The sequence below is a fragment of the Microcebus murinus genome, chromosome 13 (genome assembly GCF_040939455.1).
Source record: "Microcebus murinus isolate Inina chromosome 13, M.murinus_Inina_mat1.0, whole genome shotgun sequence".
Lineage (NCBI taxonomy): Eukaryota > Metazoa > Chordata > Mammalia > Primates > Cheirogaleidae > Microcebus > Microcebus murinus.
The window spans coordinates 62,755,964-62,778,241 of NC_134116.1; the positions used below are offsets into that span (position 1 = coordinate 62,755,964).

The 22,278-nt window shown below is 37.4% G+C and overlaps 1 protein-coding gene across 2 annotated transcripts in view; it reads right to left on the bottom strand.

The window, feature by feature from the left end:
- Positions 1-1,122: 1,122 nt before the first annotated feature.
- RNASEH2B (ribonuclease H2 subunit B) overlaps positions 1,123-22,278 on the bottom strand; it is a 56,861-nt gene continuing 35,705 nt past the window's right edge. The window contains exons 8-11 of one of the 2 annotated variants that reach the window (XM_012782638.3): positions 21,680-21,761; positions 20,261-20,303; positions 15,642-15,722; positions 12,508-12,912 (exon numbers count right to left, since the gene is read on the bottom strand). In XM_012782638.3, the coding sequence (XP_012638092.2) occupies positions 12,799-12,912; positions 15,642-15,722; positions 20,261-20,303; positions 21,680-21,761 (320 nt within the window). In that variant the 3' untranslated portion in view covers positions 12,508-12,798. Of the gene's footprint in view, positions 1,749-12,507; positions 12,913-15,641; positions 15,723-20,260; positions 20,304-21,679; positions 21,762-22,278 lie in introns of those variants that run through there. The other variant, XM_076009442.1, reaches the window with a different exon arrangement.

The following is a 22,278-nucleotide window of genomic DNA, read 5'->3' on the forward strand; positions in this document are numbered from 1 at the left end:
TAGTGCTCCCCCTGCGTCCTGACAGCCACCACAGGAGCAGGTGCTCCTGCCCTGAGACGCTGTCCTGGGAGGATAACCTTCTTGCTCAGGGACACAGAACCTACTCGACAGTGACACTCCAGTGCTGGCAATCGCTGTGGCCAAACCACACGCTGACCTCCAAGGATGGTGCTCGGGATTGTGCAAGGAGAGGATGGGACAAGCCGGATAGTTTTGAACTCCACAACTGTGTGTTGAACTAGGAGTCAGGCTCTTGATTCTTACCACAATGGCGCGGATTTCAAACAGGTCATCTCTGTAGTGCGCCCCCTCCTGGAAGTCTGGGATATATCCAGAAGTCCACAACTGGCTTCCTATGGCTGGGTTTTTTGTTTTGTGGGCGTTTTTTTGAGACAGAATCATGCTCAGTTGCCCTGGGTGAGTGCCGTGGTGTCAGCCTAGCTCACAGCAACTTCAAACTCTTAGGCTGAAGCAATCCTCCTGCCTCAGCTTCCCTAGTAGCTGGGACTACAGGCCCTCACCACCATATCCAGCTATTTTTTTCTATTTTTAGTAGAGATGGGGTCTCGCTCTTGCTCAAGCTGGTCTTGAACTCCTAACCTCAAGTGATCCTCCCGCCTCAGCCTCCCAGAGTGCTAGGATTACAGGTGTGAGCCACCACACCTGGCCTGAGTTGGGTTGTTAGAGAGGAAGATTCACTCACCTATCAACTACAGAAGTGCAGGCATGTTAAAAATTCTTTGAGGTTAACAAAAAGTTCTACATGTGAAAGGAGATGTGGAAAAATTATAGGCTACTCCCCCCAACTACGTTCTACTTACCTGGAGTCAGGGATCTGGAAACAAAACTATTTCCTGAAGAAGAGGTTTGTGGTCCTGTTTGAACACAGGAAGATCAACAGAGCAGCACCCACCCACCCTGTTCCTTTTGCATGTCTGGTGGATGAGCCAGCTCAAACCCTGGGACATTTTTGCACGAAACCTCCCACTGCCTGCTAAAACATATTTACTATGCATCAGAATTCCCCACTAAATTACATTTTGGCATCCACCTCCAACTTTCCCTCATATCCTATGGCCTCACTATAAATAATAATAATAATAGACACACTTGACAAACCTATTTAAAATGAAGCCATGTTTATAACTCCAGGAGATCATAAAATGCACACATGTTTGGGTATTATTATGAATTAGAAGCTGCCAAATTAATATGGAGTAAAGAAAGGTCAGGTTTTTGTAAGTATTTAAAGTACGGGTTGAAACTCGGTTTGCCAAAGCTTTCAGGGCAGAATCAAGTGCTTAAGTCACCAACGGTCACACCTAAAACATGCCGGCTGACCCAAGCATGGTCAGGCTTAATAAACCACCCGAATTTCCCAGTGAGCCTTGTCCTCTGCACGTTTGGAATCCGAAGCACCGTACTGGGAAGACGCCCGCGTTTATGGGGGCAGAGGCCGGAGCTCCCCCGACTTTGGGCAGAGGCGCCAGCTCCGCCACAGAACCGCCTCGCCGAGGGCTCCAGGGAGAAATGCCGCTGCCCACACTGACGGGTGGTATTGATCAAAGCAATAGAGCAGTCAGGGTTCGCGCTTTAAAATACACCTTTTGGCACTCGGTGCTTTTCTGGAAAGCGCGGAGGAAAAAGTCCGAGCCCTTTGCGCGCATCCGAAGTTGCAGGGGAAGCTGCCAGGCCATGCGAGGAGCCGCCATCAGTCACTTGCCCCTTTTCCGTCTTTGTGCTGCCATCTAGGGAGGAAAGGAAAACATGTGTTGTGTCCCAGTGAGGAGAAACAGTCCCCTGAAATCCCGGCACCATCTGCAGCTTCTAGAACAGAAAAGCAAAGCTGGTGCTTTGGTCCTGAGTTGGCAGCTGCGCGCTTTCCCTTCCAGGAGACGCGCGCAGATGGAGAAGGGAAGGGCTTCCCGCCCCGCCAGCCCGGGGGCTCACGCTAGGTTCACGTTGGGCTCCTGGAGAGTGGGCCAAGAAGCGCGTTTTTCTTTCAATGTTTAAATATAAAGTGAAATACAATATAATGTTGGGATTGCCCATCCTTACGGAACAGATGCTGTCTTTTTAGGGGAAAAAATGAAAATACAAGAAATGCATGAAAATAACGTTCTGAGATGAATAATTCTTAAACCATTTTCTCTTCTTTCTCCCTTCTTTTGTATTCCTCTTTTTTTTTAAAGACAGATCCTTTTATGAAAAGTAGGAAGCCTTATTTAGACACCAACGTATAAAAAAGTAGATAAGCATGGACTTGCTCCTAGAAGTAGCAGCACCTAATATTCCTCTGAAGAATGAAACTGAACAAGTTTAATTACTATAAGTTGGTTTTTTATTGAGTACAAAGTTAAAAGTAATTTATTCTGGAGCTATAAGTTACCAAAAAAATGTGGATGGAAATCATATTTCTATGCCACAATGTGGAAAAGGAGGTGAGGCCTTCCCTGACCACCTAGTGTCCCAGAACTCCGCCCTCTTCCTTGTCAGCTTTTCCAGAAGTCCCTGGGGCACTAACACGCCACCCGACTGCCCGCCCTAGTATGGAAACTTCTCGAAGGCAGGTATTTTTGTCCGCCATGTTGACAGCTTCATTTCCAGTGCCCAGAACATCTTTAGCACATAACAGGTTCTCAGTACATATTCTTAAAGGAATAAATGATCTAAGTTTATTCCTTGGCTTTTTTTTTTTTTTGCAAGAACTAACAACATGACAAATTTTACACATATTCTGATTAAAATGCAAGTGTAAGGTAACAATTCTCTTAACGTCTGGGAAGCTCTGATTCCTCTGTAAATCTCATTGGTGCTTTTCCCCATCTCAGATAGGCTTGATTGGTGAGAGACCAACAAAATAACATTTATTAACAAAAGTACAGTAAATGTTAAAAAGCTGACAGCTGAATTAAAGATTTGACACGCAAATTCACAAGCTAAGTAGAAGCTTTACTTAAATTCTGGTTTGCCAGTGCTGAGGATAAACTGACCTACAAAGTTCATTATGAGGAAAGCAAGAACAAAGCAGAATAAATCTGAGCTTTTCCTATCTGAAAATAAAATTTGCAATTAAAACAGATTACTTAAGGATAAATGGCCATCAGCTACACGGACAATGGTATGAACAAGAACCTGGGGTGAGCAAAAAGGAGAGACCTGGGCTTGAGGAGGGCGGGCGGGCGGGCGGGCATCCAGGCTCTGCCACCCACAGTCTCTGCAATATCACTTGACAATCTGTGCAACAGGGAGACCACCCTCTTCTGGTCTACCTCAGAGGGCTGTCGTAGCGGTTAATTTAAATACTGACAGGTGACTGCTGTGAAAACTGTAAAGTACTATTCAACATAGGTAGGAAACCTTTTGGTCAGTCTGATGGCTCTGAGCAGTATGTAAACCTCAGTGTATACAAAAGTGTAGAATTCTCATCATTTCTTCCCATTATTCAGATGAGGTCAAGGCCTGTGGACATCTTCCAGGAACACTTGTGAAACACCCTTCCACCTGCCTCCCTCGACCTGGAGCTCTTTGGGAAGAGATTTGACTGCATGATGCAGCTAACTCCCAAGATCACCAAACTTTGAATTTGTCCTGGAGAACAGGATGTTTGGGAGGAAATACATGATAAAAAGCAGCTAGTCATGTCAGATCAGCTTTAAGAACAGAGAAAGTCAATTCCTCAGCTATGTTAAGAAACTGTCTTTCAAGTCTGGTGAAGAGGTGATGTTCTGGGATGCAACAGAATTGAAGTCGGGGGCCTCTGGGGAAAGGGGATTTGGTGTAGCAGAGAGTCTGGGACTCAGAGGTCCTGAGTTCAAGTTCTGGCTCAGTTATTTATTAGCTGTGTGAACTTGGGGAGATGATCTGACATTACCTTTTTCAACTGTAAAATGGGAGAAAAAATACCCCCTTGTGCCATGTGCTTTATGGAAGGCTTAATACATAAATTCATATGAGAGATGCTTAAAAAATTGCAAAGCACTTTGCCAGTCTTTGTTATTACTTTCCAATAATTGCACTCTTTGTATTTCTTTCCATTGCAAAGTGAGGTCATCTTTGGAAAATGAAGAAAAGAAATACACATAAACACACCACGATAACACAATGGCCAGTACGAGCACTTTGGTGTATTTTTTCCCAGTGCAATACATGAGATAATCCATCTAAAGAGTTTAGAGCAGGGCCTGATGGGTGGTAAACACTCCCTGCGTGCTGACTCCAAAAGCACTTTCCTCCCAGCGGTGAAGGAGGCAAGGCTGCTCAAGCACCAGCAACTGCAGGAAAAGACATAAAACACTGGATAATCTAGTCCCACTTCACATGGAGAGGTGGCTGTGGGCCAGCAGTGCCTGTGATTTGTCCACGGCTCACGGGGTGAAGGCAGGACTGGGAGGACAACCAGGAACAATCCAGCCACTTTCTATTCATTGGTCTGTTTAGTACTGAAACATGGTTGAGCATCTGGAGTCCCTTTTCCACTGCATTTACATTTTTAAAGATTAAGATATGTCTACTGTGGTTGTCACACGTTTGCAGATAATATAAACAGTACTGTATATTTATTAAGTGACTGGGTACGCTTTAGTTTTTCACCTACAGTTTGCCTTTGTGTTTTGGTAAGGCCCCAAGTAAGAGAAATAGGACCCTGCAGAATGAACTGCAGTACACCATGAAACAGACCTGACCCACCTGAAGACAATTCTATTTGACGTCCACCTTAAACCACATGGAGGAGAATCTCCTTGGGAGTGTGGAACCAGAGAAATGCCTTGAAAAATAACAGGGCCTGAGGGCTAAGAGGGAGAGGAAAATTTGAACTGAAGATAAATTAGACAGAAAAAAGCAGAGAATGTTGGTAATTTGGGATCAGTTTCAGAAATATGGATGGTTTGATAAAAAAGATAGAGGCTCTTATGTGTGTACCCAAGTGGTTTTGTAGTTTACAGAAATGTTTTGAAGCTTCCCCCAAATCAGCACATTAATCAAAAAGAAAAATGATGTCAGTAAGAGAAGCAAAGGGCCAAAGGATCTGAGTAGGCTACAGGATCCTAATGTTTAGTATAATAAAGTCTAAAAAGGTTCTAGTTTGAAATTTCTTAAAGAATTTGAAAGGATAGGATATGTATTTGTAAGTGTGCATCTGTACATATATGTGGGTGTGTGTTTGTGTGTACTTATGTGTATACATGTGTGTTTATGTGGGTCTATGGACAGTGTATATGAGCTCATATTGATTTGTTTCTAATATCATTCCCCAAAACAGCACTTGGCAAGTGTAACGCCTTTTGTTTTTACTTTTTTAATTATTATTTAATTCTTAGTTAATATTATACATTGCAAGTGAAATTAGGATTTCACTTTGGCACCAAATGTAAAGTCAAATATACAAGAAAATAAAACTGCTAATTTCCTAAATTCCCACTTAATTTGTGGCTAAGTCATAATGTGAGCTCCTGGGAAGATGAGGAGTTTATAAAGACCACATATCTTCTCGAACTTCAATAACTGATTCAGCAATCCCACTATTGGATATTTACCCAAAGCAAAAAAAGCCATTTTTTCAAAAAGACTTGCACTAGAATATTTATTGTAGCACAATTCAGAATCAAAAAAATGTAGAATCAACCCAAGTGCCCATCAATTCATGAGTGGATTAATAAAATGTGGTATATGTATACCATGGGGTACTGCTCAGCCATTAAAAAATTGATTAATATCTTTTACAACAATCTGAATGGAACTGGAGACCATCCTCCTAAGTGAAGTATAGCAAGAATGGAAAAACAAACACCACATGTACTCGCTATTAAATTGGAACTAACCAATGAGCACTCATGTGCACAGACTGAAGTAAAACTTAACAGAAATCATGCAGGTGGGAGAGGGGATGAAATCACACCTAGTGGATACAATGTACACTATCTGGGTGATGGGCACACTTATAGCTTTGACTCAATCAGGACAAAAGCAATCCATGTAATCAAAACATTTACACCTCTATAATATTCTGAATTTTTTTTTAAAAAAGGACATAAAAATAATAATTTAGGTTGGAAGTTTGATATAAATAATTTCTAAATGCCACGTAAAAGTAAATTTATTAATATTAGCACAGTCACACAGATGTAAATAATGAATTTAGCTTTGGATCTTGCAACACATGTAGATAAAATGACTGCAGCAAGTGCAGTTCAATCCACCGACAGAAGAAAATTCACAGCCCTTTATCCAGAGATCAAAGACTATATCCATTTCATTTACTACCAGCATCATTAACACACAAGTTTAAGGCCCATACAAGTTTATGAATATGTCCTTCAACTTCAAATACTAGTGTATCACAGAAAATCCATTTTCAGAAGGAATCTTGAAAGTCAAGGTTTAGCCATAGGCTATTGAGAACTCCAATGTTGTATTACAGAATGTTTGTCCAGGGTGTCCAATATAGATTAATTGATTGGTTGGTTAATTCTCTTGTGTAACAAATACTTGTTGAAGGCCTACTGTGTGCTGCCCCAAGTGAAATGCTGTGTATACATCTATAGTTATGTGTTGCATAAGGACAGACACATTATGAGAAATGTGTCCTTAGGCAATTTCGTAGTTGTGTAAACATCATAGAGTATACTTACACAAACCTGGATGAGATAGCTAACTACAAACCTAGGCTACATAGTGTAGCTTTTTGCTCCTAGGCTTCAAATGTGTACTGTATGTTACTGTACTGAATACTGCAGGCAACTTTAAGACTATGGTATTTGTGTATCTAAACATATCATAAACATAGAAAATGCATTGTGCTAGGACATTGCAATGGCTAGACATCACTAGGCAACAGGAAACTAGCATTCAACAACTAGCATTCAGCTCCATTGTAATTTTATGGGACCACATCACATATGCAGTCTGTTGTTGACCAAAAAGTCTTTGTGCAGGGCATGAGTGTAATTGTGAATCAGTCAGGCAAGGTCCTATGCAGAGAGTAAGGCAGGAAAATGGGATGGAGCATGACTGCTTAGGAGCTGGGTGGAGGTAGGTGAGGAAGGTCAGGGATTGGGTTTCTGGAAAAAGTGATTCTTGAGATAAATGATAATGACGAGATGGAATCAGTCATGTAAAGATCCTAAGGAAGGGGTCTAGAGACAAACCAGGTATACAAAGGTGGAAGTGTGGGAATAACTTGGCATGTTCAAGAACCAAAAAGAAGGCCAGAAAACAGCTTAGACAATTTGAAAGACCATGGTCGATAAAGATCTTGACTTTGTCCCTTGGAAAAAAGTCAAGTCTCAACTAGTGAAGATCCTGGTTAGATTATTCAACGTGCCTGGTATCATGTACTCAACATTTGCCAATTACATAATGTGCCAAGCACTGTGCAAGATACAAACTTGAATAGTGCAAAGTTTCTGTTGTTAAGGAGCTGACCTCCAGTAGGGGTGATAATGCAAGAGTTTAAGTAGGCTTTCCTCTCATCCAAAACTTGGAAATATGAGAGAAATTATCTACAAATGAACAGAAAAAAAGAACAGAAACTGAGCAACAGGACCTGGAGGACAGTATCCAGTGGTCTAGTATACATGTAATTGTAATCTCAAAAGCTGAAAGGGGTGGGGAGAAGAAGGGAAAAAAACAGAAAAGTATTTAAAGAAATATTGGCCAGAAATTTTCCAAATTTGATGAAAATTATAAACTCAAAGCTTCAAGAAGCTTAAAAGGCTGCCAAACAAGATAAACAAAAAGAAAACCAAATCAATACATCATAATCAACTTGCTAAATATTAATAATAAAGAAAAAAATCTTAAAAGAAGACAGGGAGGAGAAGGGACACATTATATAAAGTAGAAGAAATATAAGAAGTACTATAGATGTCTCATCAGAAATTATGGAAGTCCAAAGACAATGGTTCTTTGAAAGGATCAAAGAAATTGATAAACTTTTAGTTGGACTAATCAAGAAAACAAAAATAAGACACAGATGACCAATATCAGGTATGAAAGAGGGAATATCACTACAGATCCACAGATACTAGAAGGATAGTAACATGATGAACAACTTATGCCAATAAATTTGACAACCTAGATGAAACAGACACATTTCTTGAAAGATATAAATTACCAAAATTGGCACAAGTAAAGAAGGAAATTAAAATAGCTCTTTATTATAGAAATCTAATTAGTAATTAGCAATTTTCCCAGAAAGAAAATTCTAGGCCCCAACAGCTTCAAGCTGCACTGGTGAATTCTGTTCAACATATAAGGAAGAAACAATGCCAACCTCACACAAAGTCTTTCAGAAAATAGGTGATAAAAGAATATTTTCCAACTCAATAATAAGGACAGTTTTACTCTGACATCAAAATCATTATAAAAAAACTACAGACCAAGATCCCTCATGAATAGATATAACAATCCTTAATAAAATATTAGGAAATAAAACCTCATATGAAAAGAAAATGCATTATGACCAAGTAGGGATTATCCCAAAGTTAGGGATTATGCAAAGTTAGTTTGACATTCAAAAATTAATCATTATAATTCAAATATTAAAAGATAATCCTCTATTAAAGGAAAACTACATGATCATCTCAATAGATAAAAACATTATTTGATAATATTCAGTATCTATTTATGATAAAAACTCTCAGTGAACTAGAAATAAAACTTCCTCAACCTGATAATCTACAAAAAAATCACACACATAGATATTGATACATATATAGATAGATTCAGAAATGTTGATATGTATATAGTGTGTATATGTTTGCATATTATCACACACACACACACACACACACACACATTTCCTAGCTTTGACTGCTAAGCAGTGACATACCAATAACAATTAGCACATCTACTAACTAGATCTTGGTTTCTAAATACCATTCTACACTGAAAGGAACCAGGGCTCTTTGGGAAAAAAGGCTGATTCAGGGCTTGGGCAGAAAAAGTACAAGAGCCTGAAACACCCTGTCCCAGAAGTAAGGATGTATTAAAGAATAATGGAAATATATCCAAAAGATACAGAAGTCAGCTTGAAGGGTCTCCTACTGGCTCTTCTGGGATAATAGGAGCATCAAAATTAATAATGATAATATAATATAATGATAAAATATAAATCTATAAATCCATACTGATATAAATTCATAAATGAACAAGTAGAGAAGAGAAAAACTCTTTCTTACAGGAGAATGCCAACTGATAAACATAGAAAAAATAATAGAGTTAGAAAAATCATGAGTAGATCCTAAAACTAGTGGGTAAACATTTGATATGGAATAGGATACTTAAAAAGTCCAAGAGTATTTACTCACAAATTACTTATTAATTACAAAGATAATCAATGGTAATTTTCAACGGATAAACTTGTGGACACCACCTTCATCAAGTGATCAAAGTTAACATCACTGATATCGGGACAAACCGTGACTCCAGATACAGGGCACTGAGAAAGACACAGCATTCCTTCTGTGGGTGCCCAAAGTGTATAGCTTGAATTTAATCAAGAGCAAATGGTAGACAAACCCACAGTTTATGCACCAAATAACTCACTTGTACTGTTCAAAATGATAAGACAAAGAACAGATAAGAAATTCTTCCAGATTAAAGAAAACTGTAACAACAAAAAGGCTCCAGTGCTAGACAGTCTTACCTCTGATATTCTTTAAAAATGTCCAGAAATAGAATATTACTAATGCAAAATAAATCCCTCTAGAACACTAGAAAAGATGGAAAGCTAGTATAATTCTAACACTAAAACCTAACAAAAAACATTGCTTTTGAATATGGTGGCAAAAATTCTAAACATGAGCCTAGAAAGCCTAATTGACAACTAGATTTGATAAAGCCTAAGCCAGATAGGGAGCATCCACTGTGCTACCTACCCTTTATCTACTGCCAGGGAGGGTTTATTACACACACTCAAGTACAGTTTATTGGTGGTAAAAACACTATAGTCACCTCGATCAATGCCAAAAAATATTTGATAACACCCAACACCAAGTACCAATTTAAATGTTAAGGAAACTAAGTATACAAAAGAAAATATCAAAGATGGCTATTCTTTTATCATATTAACAACAGCTAGTATCTGAATTAATAATAAAGCCCATCAATAAAATCACAAATTAGACAATGACTATTATTATTATTTAACACTGTTCTGGATATTCTAGCCCTGTGTAATATGATATAAAAGATATAAAAGAGACTCACTGGGTCTTAAGTCAAAAAAATGAAATTAAAAAAAAGAAAAAAGGATATAAAAGGTATAATTATTAAAATTGCACATAGTATTTAGAAGTAAATCACATACCTTATAATGTATGGAAAATTAAGATAAATAAAATAGAAAATTTTTAGATTGAGAATTTAAATTGGTTATTTAAAAGACAATCATATAAAAATGTAAAACTTTATCATAAAATGACCTCTTATTAGACCTAACTGAAAAAAAATTTTCATTAATAGCAACAAAAATACCTAGACATACTCCTACAAAGGATCTAGAACAGGGATCCTCAAACGTTTTAAACACGGGGCCAGTTCACTGTCCCTCAGACTGTTGGAGGGCCATTGGAGAATGCGGTGCACATTCCGCACATGCGCACTGTGGGCCTGGGACCAGTCGGCTGCTAAGCAGGACAGGCAGCGGTGGCAAAAACACTTGGCAGGCTGGATAAATGTCCTCGGCGGGCCGCATGTGGCCCGGCAGGCAGTAGTTTGAGGACCTCTGATAGAGAACCTATTGTAGATGAAGAATAAGAACACTGAAGTCTGTAAAGATGCTTGTTTTTCAAAAAATAATTTATGAGTCTAGCAAAATCTCAATAAACATCCCTTTGGAACTTACTCTTTGAACCTGACAAAATAATTCTACAGATGGAAAAACAAACTGGTGAGAAATAACCAAATTATAGCTTTATCTCCCAATATATTTAAACATAAATTCTCTAGAGGATTTAAGTAAATATAAATAGAAAATTTAACTATTAAAAAAATTAAAAGAAAGTAAAAGCAACTGGTTAAATTTCCTGGAAAGAGAAATATCTTTCTAAGTATAACAACTATGTAAAGGAAAAGTTTATGTATATATGTCTACATAAAAACTAAAAACATCTGCATGTCAAAAAATTATAAACAAAATTAAAGGCAAAGTATAAACAAAGAAAAGAAATTTACAGTGAATATGTTAGAAAAAATTAATGTCCTCAAGTTATAGAATACTTTTAGTCAATAATAAAAATACTGACATCTCAATAATTAACAAAGTATATAAATAGATAAGTCTCTATAAGATGACGATTGATCAGTAAATGTAAAAAAATGTTCAGCATCATTACTAATCAGGAAAATGTGAATCGAAACCACAATAAGATGCCTTTTTTCCACTTATTTGCAAAGATAACATTCAATGCTAACAAGGTGGCACTGAGTAAGAACTCACGCCTATTTGTTAGACTGCTAGATTCTATAACCTTTCTGTGAAATATATTACCACGAACATATATTTGAAAATCTCATTTTTGAACCAGTAAGCCCACACCTAAAAATTCATTCTAAGTAAATGATAAAAGATATGGACAAATATTTACTTTTAATTCAATTCTTCAAACAGTGAACATTTGTAAATAATCTAAATGTCCTATATTAGTCCATTTTGTATTACTATAAAGGAAATACCTGAGGCTGGATAATTTATAAAGAAAAAAAAAGATTATCTGGCTCATGTTTCTGCAGACTGTACAAGCAGCATGGCACCAGCATCTGCTTGTGGTGAGGGCTTCTGGGAGCTTCCAATCAAGGTGGAAGGTGAAGGGGGAGCAGGTGTGTCACACAGTGAGAGAGGGAACAAGAGAAGGAGGAGGTGGCAGACTCCATTAAACAACCAGCTCTAGTGTGAGTGGACTATTATAATAAAGTGAGATCTCACTCATTCCTACTTGCAGGGCACCAAGCCATTCATGAGGGATCTGCCCCCACGACCCAGACACCTCCCACCAGGCCCCGTCCCCAACACTGGCACTCAGATTTCAACGTGAGATTTGGAGAGGTCAAATAACCAAACTATTCCATGTCCAAACAGGGTCATGAAATACCAAATATCTGAATAATCGAAAATTACACGGTTGTCACTAAAAAAATCATATTTATGAAGAATACTTATTAGCCAGAGAAAATGCTCACAAAATGATGTTCTTTAAAAAAGCTTATAAGATTACTATCATAATCACTCTTTAAAAATGTTATTTTAAGAAAATGTACCATATTATCTCTGGGTAATGAAGAAATGGGAGATTACAATTTTTATGTTATTCTTTTCTCTTATTTTCTACATAGAATGTGGATTCCTAAAAACAGAAAAACATCATTAATCAAAAGACTTACCAAAAAATAAAACCTTTTAAAAATTAATAATTTGCCGGACAGTTTTGTTATCCAGTTTCCCTCAGTATATCGAAAACCATATTGTTACTGCTACTGTTTGTAAAGCTGTATAAAATAACAGGCATACACGCCAATATTGTCACAGGTCAGTTTATTGAGGATATCATGATGCTCTATGTTAATTCTATTCACTTAAATACTTTTCATGATGTCAAATGAGACTTCAAAGGCCATGAAATTACAAAATTACTTTCCCATATTTTGTTTAAGAACACAAAGACCAAACACAAAGAAATGTTTAAGAGAATCTGAAAACTACCCCCCCTTTTTTTCCTTCCCTAAAATGTGGTCAGGAAGGATGAAAATGAAACAAGTACAAAGCAAGTATTTTTGTTGGATTTCATTTTCAAAGTTTCAAATCTTTCCAATTTTTTTATTTTTTGCACCAAAAAAGGTATCAATACTTTTCATTCCTCTCTTGTCAACTTTAGCCAAAGCCTTCTGAGCTGCAGTCATTTTGCTATTTTTCTGTTAATGAAAATAAGAGAGAAAAATTGTTACAGACATGGCATTTATACATCATACATGCAAATCAAATAAGACTGCATGTCTCAAGGTTCATTAAGGGAGGTAATATGCTTCATAAGGGAGTGAAAAAAGTTCTGATTTCTATTCAGAATTCAGACCTAAGAGACAGAATATGTTAAAAGAGGCAGAAGACAAAACTGCCGTCTTCTAAGGAGTGGAATGTTACAACCAGTGGTTTACTTTCAGGGGAGTAATTCTGGAGGGTGCATTAAGTGCAATAACACAAACAATGGAGCTGACACAGGCCGCAATTGTCAGAGGGAGGAATTACAGCCTTGTATTGCCACATGATGAATAATTCACACCAATTTACCATCTGATTTTATTCATTCGCTCTATGGGAAACCAAGGACAACCCTATCATATTCAAAAGGTGACCTGTATTGCAAAGCCTCCCAGATCAGCAGAATAACTGCCTCATTTTTCTCCAACAAAGAAATATTTTCCAAAAAGCTAACTCCAAATAACTCTGGCCTGTACATCTCTGTCTCTTTCTGGTCACTGTTATTTTTTCCCCCATGTCCTAAAAAAAGCACTTAAAGAAGGTAAACAGCAGCTGATTTTATTTTGATGCATTGCAAAATATTCAGAAGAAGCATATGTAATGAGAATTCCGTGAAGAAAAAAAATCACCTGTCTCCCTGGGAACTAAGGCAAAGTCATTTCCAAAGCGTCTCGTAGGGGTATGGTATGTGATTCCTACAATCTTGCTTCTCACATTCTGTCCCTTATAATTTAGTAGGCTTATTTTTGACTGTATGGTGGAAAGTGACAGTCTCTTTCACACAAGTTATCCTATGCATTTCAGACATCCTGGTCCAACCCTCTTCTCTTACTGGTGCTACACTCAAGTGGATACACTGGGAAGTACCATTTCCATAGAAGGGTGAGACGGAAAGATTTCTCTTAGAGAAACTCAAAATGTCCCTGTTTACATACAGCACATAACTAGGTATTTAGGCAGATCTTAAATTGGATTATTCCCTCACTTATGCCCAAATAAATTGCATATGATTAAAGAATGAAATTTATTAAAAAATTAAAGTCTAAGTATGGTTAAAATCTAAGCAGAAATTAACTTAGGATAGGCAAGGCCTTTTTAAAGCATAAAAACAATGGGAAAATCATACAGGAAAATAATTTCTATACTTAATCCTCAGAACAATCTAACACTATTAAAAAATCAAATGGAAAAGCTGAAAACATTTGTACCCTATATATCATGAAAAGTGTTAATTTAGAATGAACTCTTTCAAACAAACAGAAAAATACTACTATCTGAACATAAAAAGAGGCAAGGGATATGAACCAACAATTTGAGAAAGAATGAATGGGCAATAAGCATTTGGAAAAATAACCTTTCTAGGTAAAAATATGTAGCCTAATTTGACAGGCAAAAATGTCCAAGAATAAAAATAATATTGAAGCTAGCAAGAATGCAAGATAAATACTCATTTCATAATGTCTGAGAGTGCAAATTTCCACAGTATTTTTGGAAAGCATTTTAGCTACTATACTTTAATTATTATGAAAGAGTTCATGTTCTCTAAGCTCTTACTCTTAGTTCTAGATTATGTCTAATGAAATAATCAGATGCAAATGTGGACTGTAAATAAGAATGTCTATCACTTCATTAAAACAAAAAATAGAAAAAAGTCAGAAGTAACCTCTATGTCCAAAGACAGAGGAATAAGAAAATGAATTATATTCTCTATAATAAAATAAAGTAACACACATGATTGAATATCATGAAACTATGAACAATTTTCAAAGAATATTTGGTTTGATAATTTTCACCATGTAATACTCAATGGAAAGGGCAGAAACAACAACTATATAAGTATTATAATGCCAATTTAAAAGGTTACATATGTATTTATAATGCATGCATAAGATAAAACTCATCAGAAATGTTACCAAAATAACATCTGCCCAGGTAAATGCTGAATGGTGGAATTATCAATAATTTTTATCATCATCAGAATTTCCGGGAAGCTCTGGGCGATAGGGTTGATAAAAAATAACCTATAGGCCGGGCGTGGTGGCTCACGCTTGTAATCCTAGCACTCTGGGAGGCCGAGGCGGGCGGATTGCTCAAGGTCAGGAGTTCAAAACCAGCCTGAGTGAGACCCTGTCTCTACTATAAAAATAGAAAGAAATTAATTGGCCAACTAATATATATATATATAAAATTAGCCGGGCATGGTGGCGCGTGCCTGTAGTCCCAGCTACTCGGGAGGCTGAGGCAGTAGGATCGCTTGAGCCCAGGAGTTTGAGGTTGCTGTGAGCGAGGCTGACGCCACGGCACTCACTCTAGCCTGGGCAACAAGCGAGACTCAGTCTCAAAAAAAAAAAAATAAATAAAAAAAATAACCTATAGAGGTACCTTCCCTTCTACCCTATCAGTCCATGAATACACAGCAAAGTTCAGGCACACTCCTGATAAGTAGTATATTGCTTTTCTTTGATTTGTAAAAAGTCTTAATTGCTCAACATTCTCATTGTCATGCACAATTGTGAATTAATTATTAAGTCACAGAAATGCAAGTTAACAATTCTCCCTGGTCAAAGTTGTGATCACAATCAAGCCTGCAAGTGTCCCTGCACGTCCTCATGCAGTGTCACCCACAGGGTGTGTCTCACACGCCACCACACCTGCACACACGTACCTTTTCAGTCTTCAAATCTTTAGTGTTAAACTTAGTGTAATCTTCTTTTGCTTCTACAGGTTCATCTGATAACTTTATTTTCTGCAACGTTAGAGCAGTGAAGTGGTGTCAAATGTCATCTTGACACTAGCATCAATCCATTAAAAGAATCCCAACATGTGTAATTTGGACCCACACAAAGGTCAAATGGAACAGCAGACACAGCAAAGGGCTAACTTTGTACAAGCTCCTTCGCATTTTGCAAATTATTTAGGGAATTAAGTCACACACCACTTCTGAGAAGCAGCCTTGCTGACGGTGGGACATGACTGGGTAAGTACATGACCCAGCCCCTTAGTCAGTCTGGCAATACTAACCACACACTTTGTGCCAGGTACGGTGGGCGTCTAGGTGACTGCTGACTACAGATGAAGGCAAGGCACAGAAGTCAAACAGGAAAATTCCCTCTAAGGGGGACATGTATCCACCCAGAACCCTTATTTCATTCACCTCCTGGGCTGGTTTAATGTCTACTTATGAATAAAGGGACAACATTATTCCATTATTACCATCTCTGTTAGTTTTATGTCCTTCCCTCCTTGCGATTCAACTATCTCATTTTATATACACAAGAACCACCTTGCACAGCAAGCAGCCAACAAGAGAGGTTAAATGAATAGCTGAAGGTCACCTAGTGGAGGACTTGGGCCAACATCTCAATTTTTATAGTGTTCTTTCCATTGGGCTCAATGCAACTAAGTCAAACCTTTACTTAATATTTTCATCTTTCTCGTGAGCATTTGCACCAATGAATGTGAGAATCTTGTCAAGGGCTAGACTGTGGCCTTAATGTTCACAACACAGAAGAAATCGTGCCATTCTTACTATGTAATAGGCTCAACAGCAGGACAGACAAGTCTTGCTGTTGAACATCAAGAATTGACTGGATGGCGATCACAACTTGGATTTTCATAGATCTTCAAGCTTTTTGTGAAGACACCAGGTTGACAAGACCCAACATGGGTCTACCCTAGGAAATACAAACTTGTCCCCAGCTTCATTTTTCATGCCCTTGCTTTTGCTAAACAAAGAACAGGTAGAGGTGGTGTTAAAAGATGCCACAGCCCACATATCCCAAGGGGATAAAACAACATGTCTTGAAATTATTCTCTGTAAAAACCAGAGGGGCACCCTGGGAACATACCATGTAATGTGGGAAAGCCTTCTCATGGCCACACAGCAGCCACTAGTGAATGGATCATCAAAAGAAAAAGACTATTCTACCACATATGAGCCACCTACCGGCACAAAGTGAATGCATACACACAACTTTCTTAAAAAATACACATTTCTATTTAAATTAAGACAGCAAAGAGTGTTTAGGTGATGCATATTTTTTACTAGAAAGGCATTTTCAGCCAGGGGAGTAGAACTCACAGTTAATAATGCTGAAGGCCATAATATTTTCAAAACACAAAAAACTTGAAGTTAAGAGGATGTTTGTGTTCCTTCTCCACAGCAAAAATGGTCTTAATATAGATGTCATTATAAACTCTTGGACACTATTCACTTTTTTTTTAAAGAGATGGGGTCTCACTATGTTGCCCAGGCTAGAGTGCAGAGGCTATTCATAGTTGGGATCATAACTCTCTGTAGTCTCAAACTCCGAGGGTCAAGTGATCCTACTGTTTTAGCCTCCCAAGTAGCTGAGACTATAGGCGTGTACTACCATGCCTGGCAAAATTCACTTTGCACTGATAATTCAAATAAAAAGTGTTCATGGAACAAGCTTAAGATGAAAGGTACTTCCGTATGAAAACAAAACGTTGAATAGTTGGGCTGACTTGTTCAGGTGTTTTAATAGCTCACAACCAAATAAGATACCTGTTATAAGTGCCTATAAAAAAAGAAAATGATTGTGGTAGCCTCTGCATGTAACTGATTTTTATGTTATCCCCAGCACACTGTTGAATACATTGGAAAAAAGAAGACTGTAACATTTACTGAAATCTTTGTTATTTAAAAGACCAGATCACTATAGATTTATGGGATTGTTTCAGCAGAAATAGAAAAATGGCTCAGAAAGACAGTAACAAAGGTTATGACTAGATGGATGCAGTTCTGGAAAGAGAAGAACAAACAGCAGAGTACCACAGGGATTAATGTTAGGCCACGTCTTATCGTTCTTACAAATGATGTGCAAGAAGGGACCCGGGAACATCTCCAAACCCACTGGTTGCATTCAGCTCTGCTTGCTGACAGTGACAAATGCAAAAGATTTAAGGGTTGGAAGCTGAGCTTCAACAAAGGCAGACATATGATCATCATGGAAAATAATACAAAACATATTAAGGACAAAAGGCTCCATGCTATCAATTATAACACAGATACAACGATACCTAATAGCTACTGGAATGTATTTCCTGAAAACAACTGACTATATTACTATAAAAATCAATAAAATCCTGGACACAAACAGGAAAGCTTGCAGAAGTCACATCCTAGGCTTGTTTACAAAATGGTACACCAGCCTGTACAGTTTGTGATGTGAACACCAGAACCCCAGGAAGACACAGAGAGGAAGAAGACCTCAGAAAGCAACTGAAATTATCCAGGAGACGAGGCTGAGGTTTAGGAGAAACGAGATGCCAAGATCAAAATCAGGGCTTGGCAAACGATAGCCCAGAGGCCAAATCCAGCTGGCCGCCTGTTTTTATAAATGAAGTTTCGCTGGAACGCAGCCACGCTAATTCGTTTATGTATTGTCTGCGGCTGTTTTCACACTGCAAGAGCAGAGTTGAGTAGTTGTGACAGAGACCATCTGCTTCACGGAGCCTAAAATATTTACTATCTGGCCTTGGAAGAAAAGGTTTGCTGACCCCTGATCTAAACCATAAATGATGAAATCACAAACAACTTAAATTTTGGAAATTAAAAGAAAAGAGAAAACAGGAACATAGAAGAATAAACTTATGAAATACATTATTCCAGAAGGTATCAAAGGCCTTTAAGAGTAGGTTTAGACCAATTTATGAATGATCTCTACATTACTAAGGAATATAGATATTAAATATTTGAGAGAAAGACATGCTTAATTTTTGAAGGGAGAGAAATAAGAAGCAAACACTTTCAGAGCACCTACCCTCTTACTTAGAGCAAGATGATTATGTTTCTCTAGGTCCCCTAGAGCTACTGTCAGAAACTAACTACAGGGCTGAAATAAGCATGGGGCTGGCCTGCAATGGTCTATCTTAGCTCTTAGAGCAACTGACCTCTGCCCAGTGCTGCTCTCCCAGACAGTAAAAGATGCACTTCCTTTGCTAACCTGCTGAACACAGCCCCAAAGGAACACTGATACCCTTTTGATTTCCAGTCCTTTTCTAAAAATCAAAGTAATGAATGTTTTTGGAAGCACTACCACCTCCAAACAGGGCATGATACAAAAAAAAAAAAAAAAAAAAAAAAATCTGAGCATCCTGGCCACCTTGAAGGCCTAGGTATGAATGCAGGGGAAAAGGAAAGTTGTTTAACATCCGCTATGTGTCTCTTTTACATTCTCAAGGTATCCATTACTTTGCTAGCTGCAGAATGACCTCACTCACAAGCTGGTACATGTGTTTATTTCCCCATCTTGGAGCAGTGCTGACTGGTCTGAGATCTGGCCTGGACCGAGAGACACTACAATTTGCAATCAGGTGTGGTTTATGACTGGCTTCTCTATCCTCCTGATCTGGGAGATAAACACAAGCTGCAGAGGAGCTGTGGGTGGCAGTTTGAGAATGTCTGGAAGAGGAAAAGTTTTTCCATTCGCAGATAAAGATTACACACAATTTTGATGCTCATTTCAAATTCAGGGTAAAAAAAAAATGTGGTCATCTTTGCTCAAAGGATTCTTTGTGTTACAAAAACCATGCTCTGTGCACCTTTGTGCCAGTGACAATTAGATTTGGCAAAATGAGTTTTAACTATATATATTCTTGGTGATTAATAAAGTTAATCAGGCCAGGCGCGGTAGCTCATGCCTGTAATCCTAGCACTCTGGGAGGCCCAGGTGGGCGGATCACTCAAGGTCAGGAGTTCAAAACCAGCCTGAGCAAGAGCGAGACCCCGTCTCTACTATAAATAGAGAGAAATTAATTGGCCAACTAATACATATAGAAAAAATAAGCCGGGCAAGGTGGCGCATGCCTGTAGTCCAAGCTACTCGGGAGGCTGAGGCAGTGGGATTGCTTGAGCCCAGGAGTTTGAGGTTGCTGTGAGGTAGGCTGATGCCACAGCACTCACTCTAGCCTGGGCAACAATGAGAAAGTGAGACTCTGTCTCAAAAAAAAAAAAAGAATAAAAAGTTAATTAATCAGCTAACTCAGGAATTTTAATTATATATTTATATTTTTACAAGGGTATCTTGCTAAAACCAATTCTTCTTGGGTTTTTGTAGCACTTTATTTATCATTCAGGTAAAATCTACAGAAATGAAAAAATACTGACAGAGTCTGGTACAATCTTTATTCCAGATAACATCATTCCATGCAAGATGGATTTAGTATGCTTTAAAATATACTAGAACAAACTAAAATCATATGGTAAAAGTGCAATATTTTTCCAAGTCCCCTAAAGATATCTTAGTCACAGCTTCTTACCTTTGATGGAGGATTTGGCAATGAAGCTGGAAGCTCTGGAAGCCTAAGGAAGTTAAAAATAAGAATCATAGTCATGGTTTTTCATAGACAAACAAACAGAAAGACTGGGCCAACTTAAGATTTAGTAAATCCAACTTTTCAACTTACAGCTTTATCTCCATATATCTTGCTGTTCAATCACCTCAGTGTAAAGAAGGAAAGTTCTCTAACTTAATGAGGCTTCATTTTTCTACTTAATTCCTTGTATTGGCATTGTCTGAACTAAAAAAAAAAAATTAGAACCCATTTGTTGAAACTTAGGTGCTCTTCTTTCGCCTCTATAAATTTGTGTGAGGTGTTGGAGCATTTTTTCTTCACAAATGATGATGCTAACATGTATTTAAAAGTGGAAATTATTTTAACTATTGACAAAAAGCCATATAAACTTTACCTTTTCTTCCATTAAAAAGAAACTTAATTAGCATATCTTTCTACCAAAATCTTTAACCAAAACTAAATATTTCAGTGGGAAGAAAAGAATCTAAGCAAATAATGGAGTACAAAGACATAAGGTGTCTAAAAAGACTGGCAGCTAAGAAATCCCAGGAAATATTACGCAGAAGGATCTGATTATCCATCTGAAGCAGGCTTGCAACAACACACTTTACTATAGAAAGTAAACCAGTTTCCACTAACTGTTCTATAGCACCTATGGAATTAGCTAAAAACAGGAACTATATCTATTAGAAAGTCATTTTATCTTCAAGGGTCAGAGGATAAAAAGAATTTCTAAGGATCAGGAAAAGCTACTGAATCATCACACATATAAAATCTTAACAACAAAATTAAGTAATAATTTTGCTAAAATATAGAAAATAAACATTTTTTCAACCTAAAGTCTTCATATAAAATCATTATAAAGGAAGGACTATAAATTAAGTCACTTAAAACCCTTCTTCTGCATAGATTATGTTTCATATTACTTTGCAGTCCAAGAACTGGGCATAATAAAGATACTTTAGTGAACATCTAATGATGATGGTGAAAATGGTACAAAACATTTCAATGTAGTTTTCAAAAATATTCTACATGCCATCTACCCTTTCCATACCTCCTTTCTTTCTCTTAAAATGATCACAAAGAAGCGAATTAGTTGAGTCTAATTGGGAATACAATTTTAACACAGTTTATCCTCTAAAATCAGAACAAGCTAATATAATTCCAACCCTAACATTCACTAGTTCCTGTTGTCAGTATCCACCAAATCAATTCATTCCAATCATCCATTAAAAATCACATCCATACCAAAGAGTACATGACATAACACCATAATAATCTCTTATCAGGGTAAGTGATATAAGCCGTAAAAAAAAACCCATTGCTGGGGAAACCAAGTAGCACAAAGGTACTTAATTATGACTGAAGATGACCAATACTTACTTTAAGTATTTAGATAAGTCATCACTTAATTCTTTAGGGATGTAATCAGATATCAGACCATGGGCATAACGAATATAATCCTCTGAAAGAATTAGAAAGAAGAGTGAAAGTAAAAAAAAAATTAGTAATGATTATGGTGGTTTATTAGTCAAATTGACCTGAGTTCAAATTCTGGCTTTAGGGAACTTAACTTAAGCTCTAGTTTTGTTTTTTCATTTGTAAAGTGGGGATACTAGTATCTGTCAGAATAGTGGGATGATATGATGAATAAGATATGCTATGGGATAGTATCAGAAATATGATAATGCAGGTGTAACACAGTAGATATCCACTAAATGATAGTAAAAACAAAAACTCAGGGTCGCTTTTTTAGTTGAAGCACTTAAATACTTATAAAGTTAAAAAAATCATCTGTAACAATATACAACATTCATTTTTCTTAAGGCTAATGTTTTCTAACTCTGTTTCAATAGAGAATAAATCTAATTATTGAACAATAACAAGTGCTCTAATTTAAGAGAAATAAAATACCATGATATGTCTCTACTACTAGGTATTTGCTATATAAGAACCCTGAATATTCTTTTTTTTTTTTTTTT